The sequence below is a fragment of the Cimex lectularius genome, unplaced genomic scaffold (genome assembly GCF_000648675.2).
Source record: "Cimex lectularius strain Harlan isolate CLEC.00 unplaced genomic scaffold, Clec_2.1 scaffold212, whole genome shotgun sequence".
Lineage (NCBI taxonomy): Eukaryota > Metazoa > Arthropoda > Insecta > Hemiptera > Cimicidae > Cimex > Cimex lectularius.
Window position 1 is genome coordinate 628,950 of NW_019392965.1, and position 22,862 is coordinate 651,811.

Here is a 22,862-nt window from a genome sequence, read left to right on the forward strand (position 1 = left end):
GCTTTAAGGTTAACGTAAAGCTCTAGAAAACGATGGCTACTGAATAACAGACAATATTTGTCCATGCGCTGGGTCGTAAAGAGGCCGACTATTACTAACCTATAACCTTTAGCCAACGGTCTTTTTAGCAGTCTGAACATAATTTTTAAATCTGTACGTTTAAAGACTAGTCTGGGGATTCCAGGTATATCACATAATTTTTAAATCTGTACGTTTAAAGACTAGTCTGGGGATTCCAGGTATATCGTTTATCGAGGTACAGACCAAAAAGTATATTGTTCACAATGGAAACAGGTAGATTATTAAAATAAATAGAAGATGGACTGTTTTTATTAAGGATAAAAACTATAAATTTGGATATAGTTTTATAAGTGATTTTGTAACTTCTGTAAAGCTGTAACGAGATAAAGAAAGACTGAACGTCTGAAAACAGGAAGGGAATGAGTAGAATTGGGTAAAAGGAGGAGAAAGAAATATTTCGGAAAATTTGGAAATTACGTACTGTAATATTTTATAAGGTTTTATGGTAGGGTGTCTTCCATTCTAGATTCCACAGAATAACATATTCGTAAAAAATTGTGTTTTATTGGCTAGTTCTAGAGAAAACAAGGTACACCATGTATACCCATATGTGTATTTCTTGATAATGCATTATTTGAAACAAAAGGGTCGTGAAAAAAATCCAATTATAATAACCTAAGGGCCGACTTCACCTAAAGAACACTGAGGCTAGGGCCCAAGCCAGAAGAACCCTTCATTATGAACTTCTTCCTTTGAAGAAAACAATACCGATTGAGAGATAACGAAGATACACGCCTTATTAAGGGGTTCCCTTGAGCTCTTAATTTTGTTTTCTCATTCACTTGGTATTGGCCGTTTCGTGAAGACTAAAAATGATTCAAAACTGGGACATTTCTTATTGTAATTTATCCCAAAGATTTTAATGATCCCTGAAGATTATGAGTCGAGGAGGATGAAAAGTATTATCAACTTTGCTCATTTTTGGAAGTGGTTAGTGGTCTGTTGAAGATTTTATGGTGGTTACAAAAACGATAATCCAGGGCGATCTCAGTACGTATGTTCTTACTCTTGTTTGTCTTTTTCTTAACTACTAGAATTATATTATGTATGAACATTCCACTTTCGTCTGGCATCAAATAGTAATCCATTGTGCCAACTGTCCTGTTATTCTAGATAGCTTTACTCCTAGCAAAAGTAGAAGCAGCTTGTGGCAACATACATTTAGACAAGTAAATTTTTTCATCAAGTTCACCAATCTTCAATTCTAGTAATCAATTTAAATTAATTAAGGTTTTTAGTTGAGATAAAAAGTCAGGGTGACGAGCGGGATTCGAACCCACGACTTTCGGTTAGATACGCCGCTGCTCTACCACTTGAGCTATCGTGACCTCGATCCACTCGGACACTAACTTCCCATCTCAACCCCACCTTTTGAATTTTCCCTCCTTTTTGCCATTTTTCAAATGTCGTGTAATCTATTTGATTCTCGGCGGCAAATGAAATGGCCACGGAGAGCTTTCGTGAAGGTATGCTTCATTTAAACTTCTTAAATTCACTAGTTTCGTGGGTTCGAATCCCGCTCGTGACACTGACTTTTTTATCTCAACTAAAACCTTAATTAATTTAAAGGTATTAATTGGACAAGCGGACCACGAAAACTAGTGAAGTTATTTCGAATGTTTGAATGTTGTTACAGCTTCAGCCTGTGTCAACAATGTTTACATTTCATGTAATTATAGGTGAGAAAAATAAGTATGAAATCAACAGCACCTTTTCAAATGTTCTATTTTATAGCTGAATTGTAATTAATTTACGGAGGTCAAATTTAAGCCATTACGTGAATTTAATAGGATTCTAAATTTCTGTAAATCACTGGAGTCGTTTTGTAAATTATCGCCATTTTAGTCATTTTTGAAAAAAATCGCAGGAAAAGTGAACAATTTGAAAAGGAAAATTAACTACTTTTTTCCACACTTTTTAACTATTTTAATTTTCCAGAAAATTGGTAATGTGAATTTTTTTAGGGCAAAAAAAAGAATATCAATTGTTTCTTCTCAAAAAAAAAATGTTTCAACAATACAACTTCAGAAATACGAGAAGTTGTGGGTTTTAAGAGCCCATTTATTTTAAAAAATCTCAGATAAAAAAATCATTTATTTTCATATTTAATTTTATAGTACCCAATTAATTTATATTTAATTTTTCTTCAAATGCAGGAATTTAATTTACGCTTTAATTTATGCTTACATTTCATACCACATCGTAGGTTTGTTTGTGTGCGTATGCGCGTGTGTGTGTGTTTCGAACAAAGGATTATTTTAAATTAAAATTCATTTGAATTGAAAAATGGCAAATAGGAGGGAAAATTCAAAAGGTGAGGTTGAGATGGGAAGTTGGTGTCCGAGGGGATCGAGGTCACAATAGCTCAATTCGTAGAGCAGCGGCGTATCTAGCCGAAGGTCGTGGGTTCGAATCCCGCTTGTTACAACTAAAACTAAAATCCTTAATTAATTGAAATGTATTAATTGGTCAAGCGGACCAAGAAAATTAGTGGAATTAATTTGAAATTTAAAGAGGTGAATTTGAAGATAAAAACCTGTTAATTTATTATTGTTATTTAATTAAAATAGTTAATTTCCGTACACACACACACACAAAAATAAAATAAAATAAACGTACCATATGGTATTGTTTATATTTGTAATATATGTCTAATATGGTATATTATGGTCTAATATTAATTCTATCTCATTTTAGTCTGCGATTTCTTGCCCTCCGGTATTTTTATTCGGTAAAGAAAATGAATGATTTTATATCAGAATAATATATTATTTCAAATTTTTTCGTGAAAATGATTGATTTTATACCTTTTCACTAACTTACTGAAATTGTCACAGTGATAACGGAATAGAAGAAGAAGAAGAAACGAAGAATTTTTTGATGCGAAAAAGAGTTAATTTCTAATTAAAATGGGATAATTTGACGGGAAAAGGCTTAATTCGATGAACAAAACCGTAAAGTATTATTTCTGTTTTTTTTTTTTTTTCATCTTCGTCTTCTTTTTCATTATCGCACAATTTGAGGAAGGTGAAAAATATAAAATCGATCATTTTCATGAGGAAAACCTTTCACTCGATAGATTCGTTTAGCGGGCCTGGAATGGCTCTAAAAAAGTCTTTAAATTAACCAAAATATCTTAGTTACCTGGATGCTATCAGGCAATAGTGCTTACCAGTGCGTCCTAAACATCCTATGATCGAATAGTAAGTAGGTTTACTGAGTAAGACTCCTAACAAACAAAAATAGTTAAGTTATCTTAGCTTAGTCAGTGTAACATATGTTACAGATTTTTCTGAAAGACGGATCACCCTACTAGAAGGAACTGCCAGTGATTGATCTCGCGGCCTTTTAGGCTTACAGACAGCTGTAATCCGACGTGTATATCCAAACGTCTACATAGTTGAACGGCGTTATTTTATTAGACCTTGACCGGCCTAATTCGATATCTTGGGAAAAAATTATTTATACCTTTTCTTGCAATTATCACGCTTGTACTGTGTTTTGACGTGGTAACCGCGTACACGGAATCTGCGTATCGGGTCCACGGATCTGCCGTCTCTTTTTGTTGGATATTAAACACACGAAAGGTTGTTTTTTTTTTGTTAATCACCTCAGATTATACACGATATCATAATATTTCCATGTTTAAAAACAAAAACATAGGTAAAACATTTGTCGCTTTTTTTATATTAGATAAAATATATTAGATTCAAACAGCCCTATCGTGTTATATTCTTATAGTTAAAAATGGCCTGACCTCAGGCTTGAGGTTAAGCGAAGAAGATAGAAGAGAAGGAGAGAGAGAGAGAGAGAGAGAGAGAGAGAGAGAGAGAGAGAGAGAGAGAGATAACATACAGACACATCATCCCGCAGAGTTGGACTTTTAAAAAAGCAGACTTGCAATCCAAAAATGATTAATTTTATCAAATTAAAGCAAGAATCATTATATTAAAAAATATAGTCATCTACGGTGAATAGGCCGTTGAAACGGGCATTAATGACTTGTCAGTTTCGACAACAATGTGTCATGTGATGATTACGAAAAAATGTATTGGGTCGATCAGAAAAGCTGATTTAAGAACTACGCGCTACTAATTACATATTTATATTATTTATATTTTTAGATGTCTACGTAATTGTATTTCAATTACTTACTTGTTTACTGTTGATAAAATGGAAGAAAATGGTAAAAGTGGTATATTCTAGAATTAAAGGTTCAACAATGACAAATCTCTTGTTTTATTAATACCACTAAGAAAAACTCGCATATGGTGGATAACATTTATAAAAAAGGATCAAGATAATATGTAGGGTGTGGTAACTCTCACGATCCCACGCAAGATGTCAAAAATGGTATTTTGTGTTAGAAACAAATTTAGCTTCAAGCTAACAAAAGCAGATTCCAGTCATTCTGAAAAATATTCCAGAAATCGGAACTGTAAACAAATGGCGTGATGTCAGGGTTATAAGTACGGTGGCAAGAGTCTGGCGATCGCTTGTAAATAATCAAACATGGTATTTTGTTTCCTAATACAAATTTGTCTTCGAGCTTATCCATACAGTAAAACCCAAAGATGAAATGTTATTCCTTATGAACGATGTGACTCTAAGGAGGACACAGAAACGTATAACATATTAGGGTTATAAGTATGGTGTGGCAAGAACCTGGCGATCCTTTGTAATTAATCAAAATTGGTATTTTGCTCCCTAAAATAATTTGCCTTTGATCTTTTCCCCCAAGAAAAAAGTTCGCCTTTCTGAAAGGCGTGCCACTAAGTAGAACTGTAAACAAATGGCACAATGTTAGGTTATAATATGGTGTGGCAAGACCCTGGCCAGGTTATCAAAAATAGTTTTTGTTCCTTCAAACAATTTACTTTCGAGCTCAAAGAACAAACTGCAGTCCTTGTGAAATACGTGCCACTGTGTAGAACTGTAAACAAATGGAACTACGTCAGGGTCGTAAGTACTGTGTGGCAAGGTTTGGTATTTTGGTATTAAAACAATTTGCCTTCGAGCTTATTCTCGAAGAATAAAATTTGTCACTTCTTCTGAAAATGTGCCGGAAAGCACAGCCGTAAACAAATGGTGCAACTGCAGTGTATGACAAGTCTGTAACGATTGCTGAGGCAGCCGACATACAGGATTTAAGTATGAAGACTAGTCCATCCATCTAGAATATTTAATTTTAAATGCAAAATATTTTCATTCTGCCAACGATCCTCCTCCTTGGGCTATTATCAGCTTGCATTAGGTCGTTTTCAAAACCGTACACTTTTTATCATCAGTAATGTTTTTGTTGCAAATTTAAACTTTGTGAAGTATCAAAGGTGGTATGTTATGTCGGAAAACTTCACCTGGTTAGTTTCTCCTGTAAAACTCGCGCTTCGTACTCGCTTATTCCCTCCGTCACTTGTCGCTTGCCCTAACGCTTACCCTAAACCAAACAATACCTAACCTCACCTGACCATCGTCCATAACGCTAACCTAATCCAAACCCAACTTTTAACGAAACAATCCAATAATTTCAATTATATTTGATCTTTCTTCTTGATATTTTAGAAAATGAAGTAGCTGGATCAATACAATAAAGTTTTTAATTTGCTTCAAGACTTTAGGAGCACGGAGAGTAAAGCTCAGCTTACTAGGTCAGACAGACAAAAAACAAAAAAGTGATGAACTATTTGACGCGTTTTATAAATACGTAGGTATTTCTTACGTCGAACGACGGCCACCCAGTCGAATCAATAAAGGCGTCCTGCAATAAAAGCGTATCTACAAAGATTTTGTACAGGAAGTATTAAATGATCGTCTCCCCTTCGCCGGCGGCTTCCTCGAATCGATATCACCAAACCCTCCGGATGGGCGAAGATGATCCCTGTGGATGGGGCTTCGAAACCAGGAGGCCGTTTACAGCTGAAAATAAGTCAAGACGATCCTCTTTGTTCATAACATGTGAAATGTCAACAATTATTTAAAAAGGACGGACTTTTTACCAGGGATGAATATTGAACGTCTGAGGTAACTGCTCAATTGAGCATTTCCTGCATAGTTGATTAGATTTGTTGATTGATTTCATATATGATATGAAATATATGAAAAAACGAAGTAGCGTGTTCCTTGGTACAACGATCAAGAATAGTAGAAGGCACCTGAAGAAAAACTAAAAGCTTTTCTTCGTTGAGATTCAGGAGCAGAAGACAGAATTTCAGCAACTTCTGAGTCACTATAATTGTTAATATTAAACCAGTAAGCTTTGTATAAAGTTTTTCCTTTTTTGAGCCACTTTTCATAAAATCAAAGTCAAAATAGTGGGCCCTTTTATGGCCTTGCACACCGCGGTCAATATTTGTCTATTGAGGAATGTCCGTCATTATCTAGAACTCTTCGTTAGGCTTAGTTTTACGCCAAATTAACACGTGAATCCTTCAAGCTTGGGCTTCCTCTCCCAGAATAGGAATCTCAGCCTTTTCCCAATTTCTTCTTCTTCCTGGCAATATCTGCACACTTATGACTACTACAAGTCTATAAATCTATAAATATGACTTGACTGGACTACCTAGCCTAACCAAATAATTGATATCAGTACTTTGTAAAGAAAAATGCTCATTTCTTTCGTCAAGCTTTCGAGGAATATATCCGCTTCATAGGCGGACTTCAAATCTCTAACCTCATTTCTAACCTAAATCGTTCCTATATCTAACCCTACTTAACCATTCCTAACCTAACCTAACCATACGTCTAACTATCTCGATATAATTACTAACAACATATACAATAATATTATATTGATGTGATTGATATCAGGCTTAATATTATAATTTTTGTTAAAAAATCAAGGACATGGCCGATTTGAAAAAAAAGTAACATGATAAATTCCTTCGCCACCATAACGTAACCATTCTTAACTTAACCTAACCTAACTTAACCAAACCATAAGTCTAACTATCTCGATATAATTAATTTTACTTTATAATATTATATAGATGTGATTGATATCAGCTTAATATTTAATTTTGTATTAAGAAATCAACGATAAGGCCGTTTTGAAACACAAAAAGTAACATGCTAAAATCCTTCATCACTCTAACTTAACCACACCTGACTTAACCATAAGTCTAACTATTTCGATATAATTAATATCAACATTTAATATTATATTGATTTGATTGATATCAGCATTAATATTACAATTTTGTATTAAGAAATCAAGGACTCCTAACCTCATTCCTAACCTAACCTAGCCTAACCCGTCCCCAACTCTAACCCTACAATTCCTGTAATACTATAGGATACTAATATACTAATATTCCTACATTACTATAGGATACTCCTATACTGTACTATACTATAATACTATACTATATTCTATACTATTATTCCTAACCTAACCTAACCATTGCATAATCACTCTTAACCTAACCTAATAACTCTAAGCCTAACCGTCTCGATATTATTGATATCAACCTATAATATTATATTGATGTGATTAATATCAGCCTTAATATTTTAATTTTCTATTACAAAATCAGGAATAAGGAACTTTGAATCAATTCAAGTATAGAATGGACGGGTTGTAGATCTCGTTCCATTACCAACTCGGAATTTCACTATGTTTCAGTACTGAAAGTAGATGTTCATATTTGTTAACTTTATGATTTATTAAGAATAGTTTCAAAGTGCTGATTAACGGGATATATTCCTCGAAAGCTTGATCAAGGAACTGAGTGCATTTCTTTTCCTTCAAATTTGCGCTACCTCTGATTTCTTTAATAAAGAAATCTTAACTTTAACCCTACTTAACCATTCCTAACCTAACGTAATCTAACCATACCCATGCGCAATCCCCAATAACGCCAAATTCTGAAGAGAATTGAAATAATTGAGATGGCTGGTAACTGGTAAAATGAGAGTAAAGCTCAACTTTGACAGACCCTTCCAAGTGGTCATAAACATAAGACAACCCAAATGTCAGGAAAGAAATGTGGTTCAAATGTGTAACAGGAGTAACAATGTCAATTCATCATTCACAGACGCATTATTTTTTATATAGAACATCTACCTCGATGTCATTTATAAACAGGGCGAACAGAATCGGACTGAGTGCGTAGCCTTGTTTTACTTCACATGCAACGCAAGCTCATCCGTAATCCCCGAGCTGATCATCTCGGAACTATCTTATAATATTCACAAACTTTGAATTAACCTTTCGAATGGCGCTTTTAAATCAACGAAGAACGCACGAGATAGACAGAAAAATGTTATCTTATTGTTATAGTGCCAGTATATTGGAGGATGAATAGAAATATACTTGCATACAGTCGGGCAGCGAATCCTAACAATATGATGCTACATTTTTGCTATTGAAAGACTAAACTGAAATGCACTAAGTTGCAGAAATTTCTTATATGTGCAATTCATCAATAACATCGAAAATAAGGCTTTCAATTAGAACAAAACAGTCTTTTAATTCATTAAACCCTGGAATCGATTGTACCAACATCCCCTTCTCCACGTGGGTTGCGGCTTGAACCCCTAACAGGGATTAATCTCGTGTATTACAAGGAAGGGACGAATTACATTAATCCTATAACATTATGTAGACACATGTTAACAAGGTGTAGTTAATAATTAAAGAGGGGGTCGATCTCAACCACGAGCAGAATTCCTTTCAGGCTTTCGGGTCTCACCGGCTCGGTTTGTGAAAATCATGAAATCATGATTTCGTGCTTGCGGGTTAATCGAAAGTGTAAAACATCAAGCTGTCCTTTAATGACACGTTATTGTAACATATTTACACAAAAATCGTTATTTAAACAATTCAAAAGATACTCTACGTTATATACAAGGCTCGTCTTCAATGGTAGCCGTTCGGACTGACCTACGCATTTCGGCTGCATAAATTCACAAGTGGTTTTCGTGCAGATGCAAATGATACAAAAAAAATCACATGGTTTTCTATACAGATAAATTAATCTTGTCCCGTCCTGATTATCTTGCATTGTGCAAAGAGCAAGTTGCTTCGGACATATTTTAGCTAAGACATAATAATAATTTAAGTAGACTGGTTTAAAGGGTGTAGCATATTCTTCAGCTACCTTTTCACTTTGGTATTTTGTGATTTTTCGGCAGCCTTTTGGCTAAACTTTTCTGTTTTTCTTAATCACTCCAACTTTTTGCCAGCCTCAGAAAAGAATTTACCTTTTCTACAGGTTGAATGTGACCTGACCTAAGAAAAAGCAACCAAAGCAAAAAGCAAAAAAAGGAATAAAAAATAAATTAAATGGCTACAACAGTATCTGACTAAAGGACTGAAAGGAAAAAATAATTTTAATTATTAATTCAGATAATTTAATTTCTTTAGCCCCACCTGTTGGTTCACAAATAGCAAACAATATTTACATATATTATTGCATTCTTATGTCCAGACCTTTGTATATGGCGTAGTTTTCATAATCCGGCCCGGAGGACTAACACGTTCCAAGTTGTCGTTGTAAACTCAAACCAAGTTATTCCAGTATTTATTTATGAATCAATTCATGCCATAAGTTAAAAATTCAACATAACTGATTAAACATAAATAATTATGAAAACCAGAAGATTTAAATCTACCACTTTAGTCAAGAATATAAAATCGCATTCGCATATAAAATTATTTTAAAATTGTTCAACGGTTTTTTTTAGTAAGACGGAAAAATGTGGATACTATTTTCCATATGGAAAAGGACGGTCTTATCTGCCTTATCGATGTAATCTTTGCCCCAAATTTCAGAAATATTCACCCGTAGGTTTTCAAATACAAAATAATTTTTGCGCTCTACGTTAGTGAGCAATATGTGCAAACCTGTTGTTCTTTTATTATGTTTTCCCTCGGTTTTGTACAGTTTTAATTTCTTTTATGTCTACTTATTTCTTTTCCCTCCAATTTATTATTTATTTTAATATTTCTTTAATATAGCTTTTTAACTTTTATAGAAAAATTTTTTACATCGTTTTTCGGCAGATGGTTTTCAACCATGCTGTTGCAATGTGTGCAATACGTACTTCCAACTAACAAAATTTTACTAACTAAATATTATAAAAAGAAAAATATTCTTGTGAAATCAAAATTATTTAGTGTAGGAGGGTTTTCTGCCCTATCGATGTAATCTAGGTCCCAAATTTCAGATATGTTCAGCAAAGCGCATCCTGATATCAATTCCGATAATTTAATTTCCGTGCCACACTTTTCGTTATGCTTATGTGTAAACTTGTGAATTTTTCGATATCCGGCCCGGAGGACCGACGCGTTACAATTCTGCCTTGTAAATTTCAAACCTAAGTTAATCGATTTATTTATAAATTTAGACCTACCTGACAATAATACTTACTAAATAATTATGGAAAGATTTATGGAAGTGGGCGTATAATAATTCTAAGGAGCCGAGAAAAACAATGGATATTGCTTCTTTTTTTTTTCTCCTCAAATCTTCAATATTGGCAGCTGTAGTACGTCATATTGGTAATGCGAGAAAATGAAAAAGCCCCGAGGGTATAATATGAAATAAATCGTAAAACAAATAAATTCCGCCCTCCCGCCCCTTGACGCAAAGCAATATTTCATACAATAACTCAAAGTGAAACGAGAAACTTTTGATCCCCTATGTCAGTCACGTGTAGGCTAAGCAACAGGTGACTCAAAGCCCTGCATCGATATCCTGCGACTTGTTGAATAAGCATCGGTCACTCGCACTGGTAATTCTGCTAACATTTTGCTTCTAAGTTATAACTTACAAAGCAATCGACCCTGTGTATTTTATTTTTTCCCTTAAGATTTTAATAATTGTTTCTTTGGAAGCGTATGGTGAATATTTCTCAGGCATATCTTCCAAACAATAATTTGTGTTTTCATTTTCAGATAAAATATGGAAATCCTCGTCCTTCGTCCTAGGTAACTGAATACGTCCCTAGCGGTCTGAAGTCAACTTTTCCAGACTTACAGTTCTTTTTCTCTTTATCTCTAATGTACTTGGTTCATATGTTGATAACATTCCATACTGTGATAAAAAATATATAAAATCATAAATGTTTAAGAAAAGAGTGTTGTGGCCTCTTGAGTGCTATTGAACATCGGTAAGTTATTAGATCGTCCTGGGCAACTTGTTTCGGTCTCTCCTCGCCTTTCATAAGAAACATCAGTATTTCATCTTTGGCTTTTCTTTTAATTTTAGGCAGGAAATCGTCCCAATTATGACGAAATGTAAAGCAAAACCTAAAAGAAGTTATCCAGTGATAGTGCTCCTAAATCACTGACACTGAGAGCAGAGGCCGTTGTCTTGAAGTGGAGAAAGCTATTAGGAGGTTATGGGACGTATTTGGAAGTGATCAGTAGAAAGTTGAGCGTGAGGATTATCTAGATTTTTGTAGCTGGATCTTGCAGCATCTTTTATGAAGGTGTGCTTGGAAACGTAGACCAGACCATGGGTTTATGTATTCGTGATTTTAGAGTCTTTATTCTGATGAGGTTGGATGGTTTGGTTTAACCTCAAGTTCTATTTCGTACGTCCGTTTTGGTTACATCATATATGACTATTTTGTTGACGAATAGTTTAGTTGTCTAGTAGTCTTTTATGTAATCGGTATCAGAGATTTAAGTCCAGTCGCTTATCCCCAAGGTAGTGTACGGTGAGGTTGTAATCAATTTGAGGTTAAGTTATGCGATGGTGAAGGGTTCGCAACAGCAGAGGTCATATCAATCCTCAGGGTGCCGGTGTTTCTGAAAAAAAGACCATTTGTAAGTAGGTCGGGTTCGAACGCGGGGCCGCTGGATTCGTACTCGGGACCTTTACCTTACAGTGATGAGAGCCGTGCGGCCACCGACGCCCCCGTTTTTTATCATTGTTCTATGGAATTTAGGTATGGAGTACGAGGAGAGAATGGTTGCGGCACCAGCTACGTTAGGATAATTGAGTTGGTGTGGGAAGGGATATCCATAGGTAAGTTTCTTACGAGGATTTTTTTCTTAAACAGAGAAGCTTTTTCTTCACCGGATAAGACCAAGGAGTGAAGAACAAATTTTCAGGAAAAGATCCTTTTAGCCTAAGCCTATAGAGATTTCTCCTCTGCATTCAGAGATTGTTTATAAATTATACCAAAATAAAATGTTCTACGCCAAAACCTGGTCAATTTTTCTGTACATGATAAATTTATGCAATTTTTTCCTGCCTGGCGTACCGTAATAGGAGTCTTAATTAAACCTTGTGACACAGCTAATATTGAAATAAGCATCTGTGATCTTAATTAAACGGTGACAACTATGTCGAGTGGAAGGAACCTATTGCCCAAGTCTCTCCGGAACAGACCGGAAGAGTAGTATTAATTTTTGTTCTCTTTATTTTAATAATAAAAACGAAGTTTATATATTACTTAAAAACTATTCGTATTTCACAATCCATGTTTGAAAAAAATAAACAAAAAAGGCACATTATTAGTCTAGAAAGTATTAATCCACTTAGTTTTCGAGAAAAGCGCAAAAAATGAACTTTTTTTCTTAATGGCTTTATGTACTATGCATATTAGCAAATGCCAGACAATATATTATGCGTATTTGTATTGGGGGTGGGGGGAAGTGTATCGGGAAAAAAGACGGTGATGGCGGGAATTGAACCCACGACCGTGGGGTCTACGAGATGAGAGTCGCTCACGCTAACCACTCGACTACCGCGGTCTCCCTACGTTTTTGTTAAATGTTTTTTTTTTCGATGTAAAAAGACCTGCTGGGTTGATTATAGTAAGATTTAAGCACTTAAACCACGCAGTTTTGAGGGGGAAAAAACGAAGAGTTTTTTTTAATTGTCTTTTTCGATGTAAAACGACCTGATGGGTTGATTGGAATAAGAATTAAGCTCATAAACCACGTAGTTTTCGAGAAAACAGTAAAAAAAACCGGGGAGGGGGTTAAAAAAATTATTGTTGTTTTCGATGTAAACCGACCTGCTGGATCGATTATATCGGGTTGTCCGGAAAATAATGCAGGATTTTAAGTTTTCANGGAAATTATTTTGATTAAAGAACATTGCTTTAAAGTAACTAGTTTCTTTTTTTTTGTTTAATACCAAAATCCTGCATTATTTTCCGGACAACCCAATAACAAAAAAATTAATCTCGTCAACCACGTAGTTTTGGAAAAAACGAAGAGTTTTTTTTACGGTCTTTTTCGATGTGAAAGACCTGGTGGGTTGGTTAGAATAAGAATTAAGCTCGTAAACCACGTAATTTTCGTGGTTCATGATTTTATTTTGGTACTTTATAGGACCATGTGGCCAAATATAGTTAAAACCGTAAAAATAGTCCAACATTTTTCAGAATGAAAGCACGATCCGATCCTTGTTTCTTTTTTTATGACAGGCAATCAGGGCGCGTAATGTCTGATGAATTAATCGGTTCACATTAAAACGGACCGATAAATTACTCAATGCTTCGCGGGACTCCGCCGTATTCGATGCTAATAAATGAGATTAATGCGCAATTGGTTTATCTTCTATAAATAAACAAAAAATTTATAAATACAATCTTCATCATGCCTGTCATCATGGAATTATTATTGCACTTTGAAAAATAACCTACGATTGGGATGAAAACATCCCTTTTTAACATGTCATTATTGTCTTTTTATTTTATATATCCCCCTCTGGAATTTCTATACGATTCTTTTCAGTGCATGACATGCCATCCAAGGTAATATTTCGTATTGAAAGAGGCTGGGAATTAATGTAAATTCTTTTTACGTCCATTTTATTAGCAAAATACTAACATATTCTGGAATAAGGTATATTAATACCCTTTTTTGGTTACATCTACCTATATTACAAACACATTGCTTTTTTCCGGTGGCATGCACTCCCGGATGTCACATGTTTAGCGATGCCTTGTTTAAGGCGATGGGCAAGTTCAGAGAGGGCTTGGGCAGTAGGATTAGGATGGATTGAAAGCTTGGAGTGAAACTTTTGAAAGTGGGATAGGATAAGTTCATTGAAAAATGTACGTTGAGGTCATTTTGGATAGTGAAATAATAAGGAACTTTGACAATTTGTCTGAACACTGGAAAGATTGGATCTGCTGGATATTGGATGGCTTATCCAAAGCGGTCGCAGTAATATCTTGTATAGAATTAGTTATGTTTTCACTGTCAAAACAGCTTCTACTTCCATATTAAGTTGTTCTTTCTTACGTTTTTTTAGGATTCCACGTCAGTGTCTAGGTAAGTCCTAAGAATTACTTGAGTAATAGTCGGTAGATACTTCTTAATGTACAGTGGACTTTTTCTATGTAAATGCGTACATTTTTCCATATTCAGTCTTGTCCTCCACTTTTAGTAGCAGGCTTTGATAAACTCAAGGTTTTCTTGGATGTTGGACACGCCTGGGTAGGATTCGAGTTAAAAATAAACAAGATGGTTATGTTTGTGTACACAGGTGTGGTGAAATGGTATGTCCTAACTTCGATCCAGTTCTTTCTCAAAATTTTATTATTCACCTCGAATTCAGTTAGGCTCAATATAGTTGAATTAATTTTCATTTTCCTTCGTAATTCATTTCATTAATTAACAAATAGCACATCTTATTAAATAATACCAATAGTTTTGTCTAAGCAAACCGGGGAGGTTCATGGGTTTATTTAGATTGGGTTAGGTTAGGTTAGGCATAGTTAGAAAGGGTGAGGGTTAGGTTAGGGACGTGTGAAGTTAAGTTGGGTTGTATAAGGTTAAGGATTCAGGAACAGCTTAATTTGATAGAATAGAAAAACCCTCAGTTCCTTTCTCAAACTTTCGAGGAATATATCCTCTTCATAACGTCTTGAAACTATTATTAATAATTAACAAGGTTAACAGAAACTTATGTTTTAAATAATAATAATCGCGAATTTTTGAGTTAAAAGGCGGAGAAGCTCTCGAACCTGTCCATTCTATATCCCCCACAGTTACACGAGTCCACGATGTCCAAAATGGTCGCTGTAATCTTTTACAGAGTTAGTTGACATTTGATGGTCACGGCAACTTCTTCTTCCAAATAAGGACAGCTTCTTCAGTAAAGTTGTTTTCTCTTAAGTCTTGAATGGGGATTCTATCCGTCTAGGTATAGTCCTAAGTATCTGACTTGAATGGAAGTCGGTAGCTCTTTACTTTTGATATACGGTTGAGGGAAAGACTACTCATTCAGTATTCTCTACTTTTGCAGTCTTTGATAAGCTCAAGACACTTATTGGATATTGTACTTTTTTTCTCCATATGGAGTCGTAGGGATTTGTTCCTTTACCCCTTAAATTTTCGTCTATTGTACAGATCTCTGCTAAGGGAGATTTTTTTTCAGAAGTGAAGAATTCTTCCCAAGGGCATCAAGATTTACGTGGTTCAAGAACGGTTTTCCCAGGTACCTTTTTTCCTAACTATTGCAGGGCAGTTGCATAGGACATGAAGATGGATGTTCTCATTTTGAAGGTGATATTTAACTTAAGTCCTGTAAATGTCAGAATTTTTAAATCTTTCTGTTAGTATGTATTCTAATAGGATTTCCTCTTTCTCCCAAAGATTAGTTTTAAGAGTAGTCTTCTTAATTGCTTCATGACTGGTCTGTTCTATCAGTAATTGTTCTGTTCCGTAGTTACCCAAGATTCAAGTTTTCTGTTAATATATCTGTAGTTTATTCCACAATATGGTTTTGGGCCCATGAGTCGTGTTGTTAGCAAGTATATCTGCTGACTCGTTACCTGTAATTCCCTCATGACCTGGGACCCACAATAATGTTAAGCTGTTGAAGATACCAACACTGTACTAAAGCAATTCCAGACAAGTTTTGGGGTAATCTCGTAGGAGTGGCTTTGTTTATTTCATGTGCATAAGTTTATGGTTATGGTGTGGGCAAGGGCCTTGCTTGGATAGGATATGGAAGATAAAATTTTCTTCAGAATTGACAAGAAAGTCACCAGTATAAATGGTAAACAGGAAGGAACCAAGAACGCTCCCTTGTGAGGCACCGACTTGTATTGCTGAGTACCGTTTCTTATCTACAGCGGAGGAATTTGGATCAAGACTCGGAAGCCTTGTTAGATGCAATGATGGGGGACAGAGGATTCTATATCAAAGTAGTATGAGTATTAAACTTTTGCAAAGGTTTTTCGAAACGTTACATTAATGCTGATAGTAGTAGGAGCATTAGTGGCTGGAAGGTTTATGAGTTTGAATCAGACTGAAAAACCTTGCAATTAAGGAAAAGTCGTCATACCTAAATCAAATGGCAGATTTTTCAAAGTTTCTCTTTTAAAAAAATGAATTTCGTGGCTGGTAATAAGAATTGTAATTTTAAAAAATTTATAATCGTCATACATGGAAAAAAGGTGCATAAAGGGGCAAAGAAATGCGGAAACATTTACAAATGTACAGTTACTTTTTATAAAGCGCACAGCTAATTTTTTTTTAACTTGTAAACAATTCCATGCACCGCTATAGGAATGCCATTCAGATATTGGGACTTTGCTAAACCTGTTACTAACCCGTATAAAGCACAGGCACAATAAAAGAATGTTTTTTTTTTCATCTTCTTCTTGCAATTCAATGTTAGTTTGGTAAAGGTCAGATTTTATTTGGCATTCTTTATCCTTCCAGCCTGTTATCCCAGTGAAATGCTACCGCTTGCTGTGTATATGCTAATAAACTCGTAATATTATGGTAGAGAAGGCGGGAGATGTTCAAAAAATGCCCCGACAGTTCGCTTTGTATCGAACCATTGTACAAATCAAATTTCAAAAATTACTGGGACTTTTTAGCAAGTCCATTCGGACTAAAAAGTCTGTATTTTCTGAAGTACTATTTTCGATTTCGAAGTCCTTTTGAAAATAAAAAGATAGCCTGCTGAATAATGACTCTGTTCACGGGACACCCTGTATAACCAGATCCACTTATAGCATCCCTCTACAAGGAGATTTTATCCATTTTAATAATGTGGGAGTTTCAGGGGTCCACAAACAGTTCAGGTCATCGGCGGCCTTCTGCGTTTTTTTACTTCTTATTTTAGTCTTTCACGTCTATTTTCAACCTGCTGCCATTTGAGCGGCTCGATATGTACTGACTGCTATTTGGCCTCTTTCAGACGAGGCGGTTTTGTTGATTCAACTATGTTGCCCGGTTGACTCTCCACTAGTTTACTGCGGTGTGAAGACTTTCTTTGCTGGTTTCACACCAGGCAACTGGTGGAATCAACCTTTCTTCCCAACGGGAGGTCAGTACGATGTTAGAACCCGAGAAAGCAGGAACACTTCTTATGGTTGCTCTTCTGCAACAAGAGAATCAAAAAAGGAGGAAACCCAGTAAAGAAAAGTGTGGACTTATACGTTGTTATAAAGTTGGAAAACAGGCGCTTTCTCTCAAATACTGTTATGCTACTTCCTTCCAAGCTTCGCTTCTTTTAATTTTATCACTGTGTTTCTCACACCAAATGTCTCATATCACGGGACTAATACGAATATCTTCAATGAATCATTGAAACTTGTAATTGCAACGTTTTCCATGGTGAAGTCAGTTGGCTCAACTAGGCGACTGTGAAGGACGGATGCCGAGAAGTGTCTTTTGAGTCGAATCAACCAGTGGGGAGGAGAACGTGAGCGGCACTTGCGCCTGCTAGCCACCCGCCTGGGCGGACGAGTTGACTGCGTGTGAAGGGGTTGGGGCGATTCCCAAACATTTTGCTACCACTTTACACTCCTTGACACCCGTCCGTTCAACTGCCTCGTCTGAAAGAGGCCAAGTCGATATTCTAAAATTCTAGCCTCTCGTTTGTACCTCAGGTTGTTAACCAAAGCATAAAACATGCAATATATATACATCACCGCAAACATAGAAGTCCGGTCGCCTTCTCTCCCCACAGAGTACACTTATTCTTCGGGACGTGGTTGACCCCACTCCATTCTCGCTAATAACTTACTTTTACTCTCGAGACGTCACACACTAACCCCATAGAACCCGACATTCCTCGGAAGGTTTTAATATTTCACACTGCCCTGTGGCACTCCATTCCAATCGAAATCTTCTTTGTTTTCAAAAAGTTCCAAATAAATAATAGAATATTTGATAAATTTCAATCCTAAAACTGTTTTATTCTTTTTTTATGTTAGTGAATGTAATTACTTTTTAAAAACTGTATAAATCAATGTTTACTTCTTTCCAGTAAGCTTTATATCAAATATAAAATTGGTCGGCGTATCTGTGTATAACAGAGGCTTTTTTTGACATTATTTATGTTTTTTGTTTGTGATTTTTTTATAGAAATTAATGTTATACACACGATGAAGAGCAATGGTGAAAATAGATCAATTTGGTAATGTTCATTTTTGTTCAGCTATTGTATCTACCCTTGTTCGACCACTATTCAGTCGCGTTTTCACTTATTCAACGAACCTTTTCCCCCCTTTTTTTAAGGGCGGCATTGCAGTTTCGTTTTACGTTTTTCCTAGCCATGTCAATACATTCTTTCCGTTACTTCCCATGACGACTCTTTTTTTTTCTCTCCCTTCAGCCGAGGTATGTGTAGCGACTGTTCAATATTCAGACGACTTCCCACTTGGAAACGGCCCACATGAAAGGACCTCAACTAAGACCCTCGACACCCACATAAGCCCATCCGTTTAATGGCAACCGTAGCGTTTTCACGACTCTTCTTCCAGTCTTAAAATGTAAATTCGTCTTAAGATTGTAGCCGTAATAATAAAATTAACACTGAACTCACCGATGATTAAACTGGTTTCCCGTAAAATGGAAGGTCGTTAATATTGAGTACCATATTCGATGGGAATAATCTTGAAAGGAATAGTTTTTCCGAAGATGTTAAAACTGTTCAGTTTTTGTAATGTAGGGTTGTTTTTTTCACAAATATGTAAGGATTAAACAATTTGATTGGTCTTGGGATATTAGACTAAGGACAAGCTAATTCATCCTTGTCTGTTTACTGTTCCGGTTAATTTCCTGTATATAATGTTTCCTGCGTAATACTTTACTAAAGTGAGCAGGTTTGGCTGTAACCTAGATTTTAAAAAATTAGTAATAAAAGAACACGAAGCAGAAACGAAAACATAAATTTTAAACTGTAATCAATTCTCAGTATGAAATGTACCGCGTTATATCAACAAAAAAAAAGTCAAAACGTCTTAAAGCTCATCGTACGCAGTGGACGTCTAAAGCAATCACCGTTGAAAATACGGTTTCAACTCGGGATGATTTGACTTTCAAATTGGTGAATTTATTTACATAAAAATTGGAAAATCGTTCGCAGGGACACATTTTGACAGCGGAAGCGGATTATATTTGTTGCCCTCTTGGGAAATAAGCTCGTAATAGGGACATATGCAAATGTGAATCTACGCCCGTGAAAAAATTGTGTCTTAACAGCTAATGGGCACCGGGCAGAAATTATTGTAGGGGAGAACACCAGCCACCCACCCTTTCCGAGTCACAACACGTGTCAATTTTGGCTAGATCTTTAATACATATCACTTGAAACTGACCTTCTTCGCTTCGATTTCAAATTTGTGTTTGTTTTTCAATTTTATTCAGTTTTCTCACAAGGAAAATCATCAGGACACCCTGTACCACAAATTATAAATTAATGCGGCCATCCTTATTGCACCTAAGGAGGAAGCAGACCCTAGCTAAAAGTAGCTAAAAATCCTAAATCCATTTTGTACGATAAACAAGAGCAACAAAAAACTGTAATCTTGGGTTACTAGAACGTAGGTATGAGGCCAGTTAAAAGACTAGTTGCGAAAACAACTAAATGGGAGGAAGAGTCGTACTTAATAGAAAGAGAATAAAAATAAGAATACTAAGAAAACTAATAATTTACAAGACATTCTCATGTAAAATTTAAAATCAACTATAAAAAAATGGGACTATTAGCAGATGGCCAATGTAGGCTATGTCTAAAGGAAACAGAGGCAACATATCATTTATCCTATGCAATTGCCCTAGCAAGGAAAAGGCTATCAAAAGGCGATCAAACCAGCAGAATCGAAATGGCTATTCTCAATCTCAAGGAAGGGAATTAGGAGGCTGATAGGTATTCTGACGGGCACTGCCCACTGAGAAGACACCTCGTCGTAATGGGTATCCTACCAGATCCCTTTTGCCGTTTCTGCGAAATAAAAGAAGAAACGGCAAGGCACTACCTCGCAGATAGGTATGCTAGGTCTAGATTTGCAATCTTTGAAGGAGAGGACATCACCAAATCACTCCCCGAGATAAAATGGTCCAAAATTTTGGGGTTTGTGAACAAGTCCAAGAGGTTTATGCAGGACACGTGAGCCGACCAAGTCCCGGAACTTTTAGGGATGAGGGTACGAGTCTACCCAGGCATTTAACCCCTCGGGTCTTGGGTCGCCCACCCTGCATAATATATATATACATATATATANATATACCTATTAAAGCCAATGCTGAGTAATAAAGGCCTCGATGCCATTCCTATTAGAAGAATTGTCCACTTTATTGAACATTTAAAATCATATAAATTTCAAAATTAAAAATATTCACACCATAAGAAATACAAACATAAAAGGCTAAATTTTATTGTTCAATGAATCAATTTAATATGGATATGTTTTGGGCCAGATACACAATATTTTTTTACTATTTTCACGTCATCGATTTTGCATTGCCAGGGATTGTGCGTGGGTTTGTAAGGTTGGGCTGGGTTAGGGGTAGGTTAGGTTAGGACGTGTTAGGTTAGATTAGATATGGCTAGATAGGGTTAGGGTTAGATTAGGGACGGGTTAGGTTAGGTTAGGTATGGCTAGATAGGGTTAGGGTTAGATTAGGGACGTGTTAGGGTAGGTTAGAAATGTTTAGGTTGGGTTTGGGTCTAAACCCAAAGTAATATGTTTCTTGAAAGCTTGATGAAGTAATTGAGATTAGAAGATTACCCCTGATTTTTTTAATACAAAAATTATAATATTAATAGGCTGATATCAACTTTATCAAGATAGGCTTAGAGTTAAGTTAGGTAGCCCAAAGGGTGATTAAGGACTCGGATCAGTGCATGGGGTTTAAGTCCTTGATTCAATAGACATGTATTATGCATGCATTGTGTATATGTCTATTATGTGAAAAAATTCATTAAAGGACGATTGCTTAAAGTAAAGGCAGAACTACTAAACCTTGAATGAAAGTAAAACTGTTGACTGGGCACTGCAAACTCTAGGTATGTAGACTCGGATCAGAAGAAACAAACCTATGCAAATTTGCCCAGAAAAAAGTACAGCAGAACATGTCATCTGTTAGTGCAAACATCTATATAGGCTCAGATTCGTACTTCTTGAGAAGGAAAAGTCTTGACGGACACGTATATCTGGTATAAAAGCTTAAGCTTAAAGAAGAAACTGATGGAGATTGATTACATAATAGACCAATATTGGTCACATTGCACAAAGTATTAAAAGGCAACTCCTTTTAACCTTAAACTTAGGTTAGGTAGGGTAAGTGTTAGGGACAGGTTAGGTTACATAGCCCTGATTCAATGTTTTTCCATGAACTCTCCCGGACTGAACAATTTTTTTTTTTTTATTGGTTATTTATAAAGGACTCTGACACTTAGCTATATTTTAGTCTTTATAATATTAAAGCATTCTAGCCTCATTTTTGTCAAAAAATTGGTAGGTCTTTATAAATTAACTTGATATGTTTGTGTGTAGTAGAGAAAGTGCACACCCATTTTAGTTTTAATGACAAGGCTAAAAATAAATTAGGATCCATCTTGTCGGGCTTAATTCCCAAAATGTAGTCTTTCTAGGTGAGCTTAACAATTATTGACAACAACAGATACAAATTAATTGTTATAATTTTGTTACTTTGATCGGCAATTACATTAAACATTAATGAAATTGATGCTAAGCTGAACTATTTATTTAGCAGCAGTAAAAATTTAGGTTATTAAGTTTATCCTTACTAGCTTTTTAATATTTTTTCTTTACTTTTTCAGAGATTTAAGTCACAATCATTTGCAAGTCATTGGTAAGAAGTCGCTACGTGGAATTCCAGCCATTAAAACTTTGTAAGTATTAAATTTTAAATAAATATCAGAATATGTTGCATGCTTTTTGGATCTTCAAATTTTTCTATAATTTGTAACAAATTCATTTTCAATTTAGACAACTGGATAACAACATGTTAATATGTGTTGATGAACAAGCAATAAAGAGCTTAAGAGAACTTGAAGTGTTGTGAGTATAATAAAATATATTAAATTAAATTTTTTTAAACATTTTATTTAAAGTTTTAATTCCTTCTTGGTGTATGTTAGGACACTGAATAACAACAACTTAACTAGTTTGCCTGCAAATCTTTTTGATGATCTTTTTCGACTGAGGACTTTGAGGCTGTCTGAGAATAAGTTTGCATGCGATTGCCATTTGGTTTGGTTGGCACGCTGGCTCCGAAGGTTCCCTCGACTCGGCCTATACACAAGATGTCATTCTCCGAACCAAATCAAAGGCCATAACGTTGCCGACCTCCATGACCAAGAATTCAAATGTTCTGGTAATATCCACGTTTTCTAAATTTAATATTGAACTGTAATTTTTATTGGTTTGTTTACAGGTTTAGTAGAAAGGGGTATCGGTGAATGTCAATCTGAACCAAGTTGCCCACATCAATGCCACTGCGCTAACGGCATTGTGGATTGCAGAGAAAAAGCACTGATAAGCATACCTCATCATCTCCCTGAATCTACAACTGAATTGTAAGTAAAACATAACTATTTAAA

The 22,862-nt window shown here is 35.5% G+C and overlaps 1 protein-coding gene across 2 annotated transcripts in view; it reads left to right on the forward strand.

Moving 5' to 3' along the window:
- The window catches only part of LOC106664739 (protein slit), a 456,738-nt gene that overhangs the window by 420,861 nt on the left and 13,015 nt on the right, over positions 1 to 22,862 (forward strand). For both annotated transcript variants that reach the window (XM_014390718.2, XM_014390719.2), the window contains exons 5-8: positions 22,080 to 22,151; positions 22,249 to 22,320; positions 22,401 to 22,636; positions 22,697 to 22,838. In XM_014390718.2, coding sequence (XP_014246204.1) covers positions 22,080 to 22,151; positions 22,249 to 22,320; positions 22,401 to 22,636; positions 22,697 to 22,838 — 522 coding nt within the window. The remainder of the gene's footprint in view (positions 1 to 22,079; positions 22,152 to 22,248; positions 22,321 to 22,400; positions 22,637 to 22,696; positions 22,839 to 22,862) is intronic.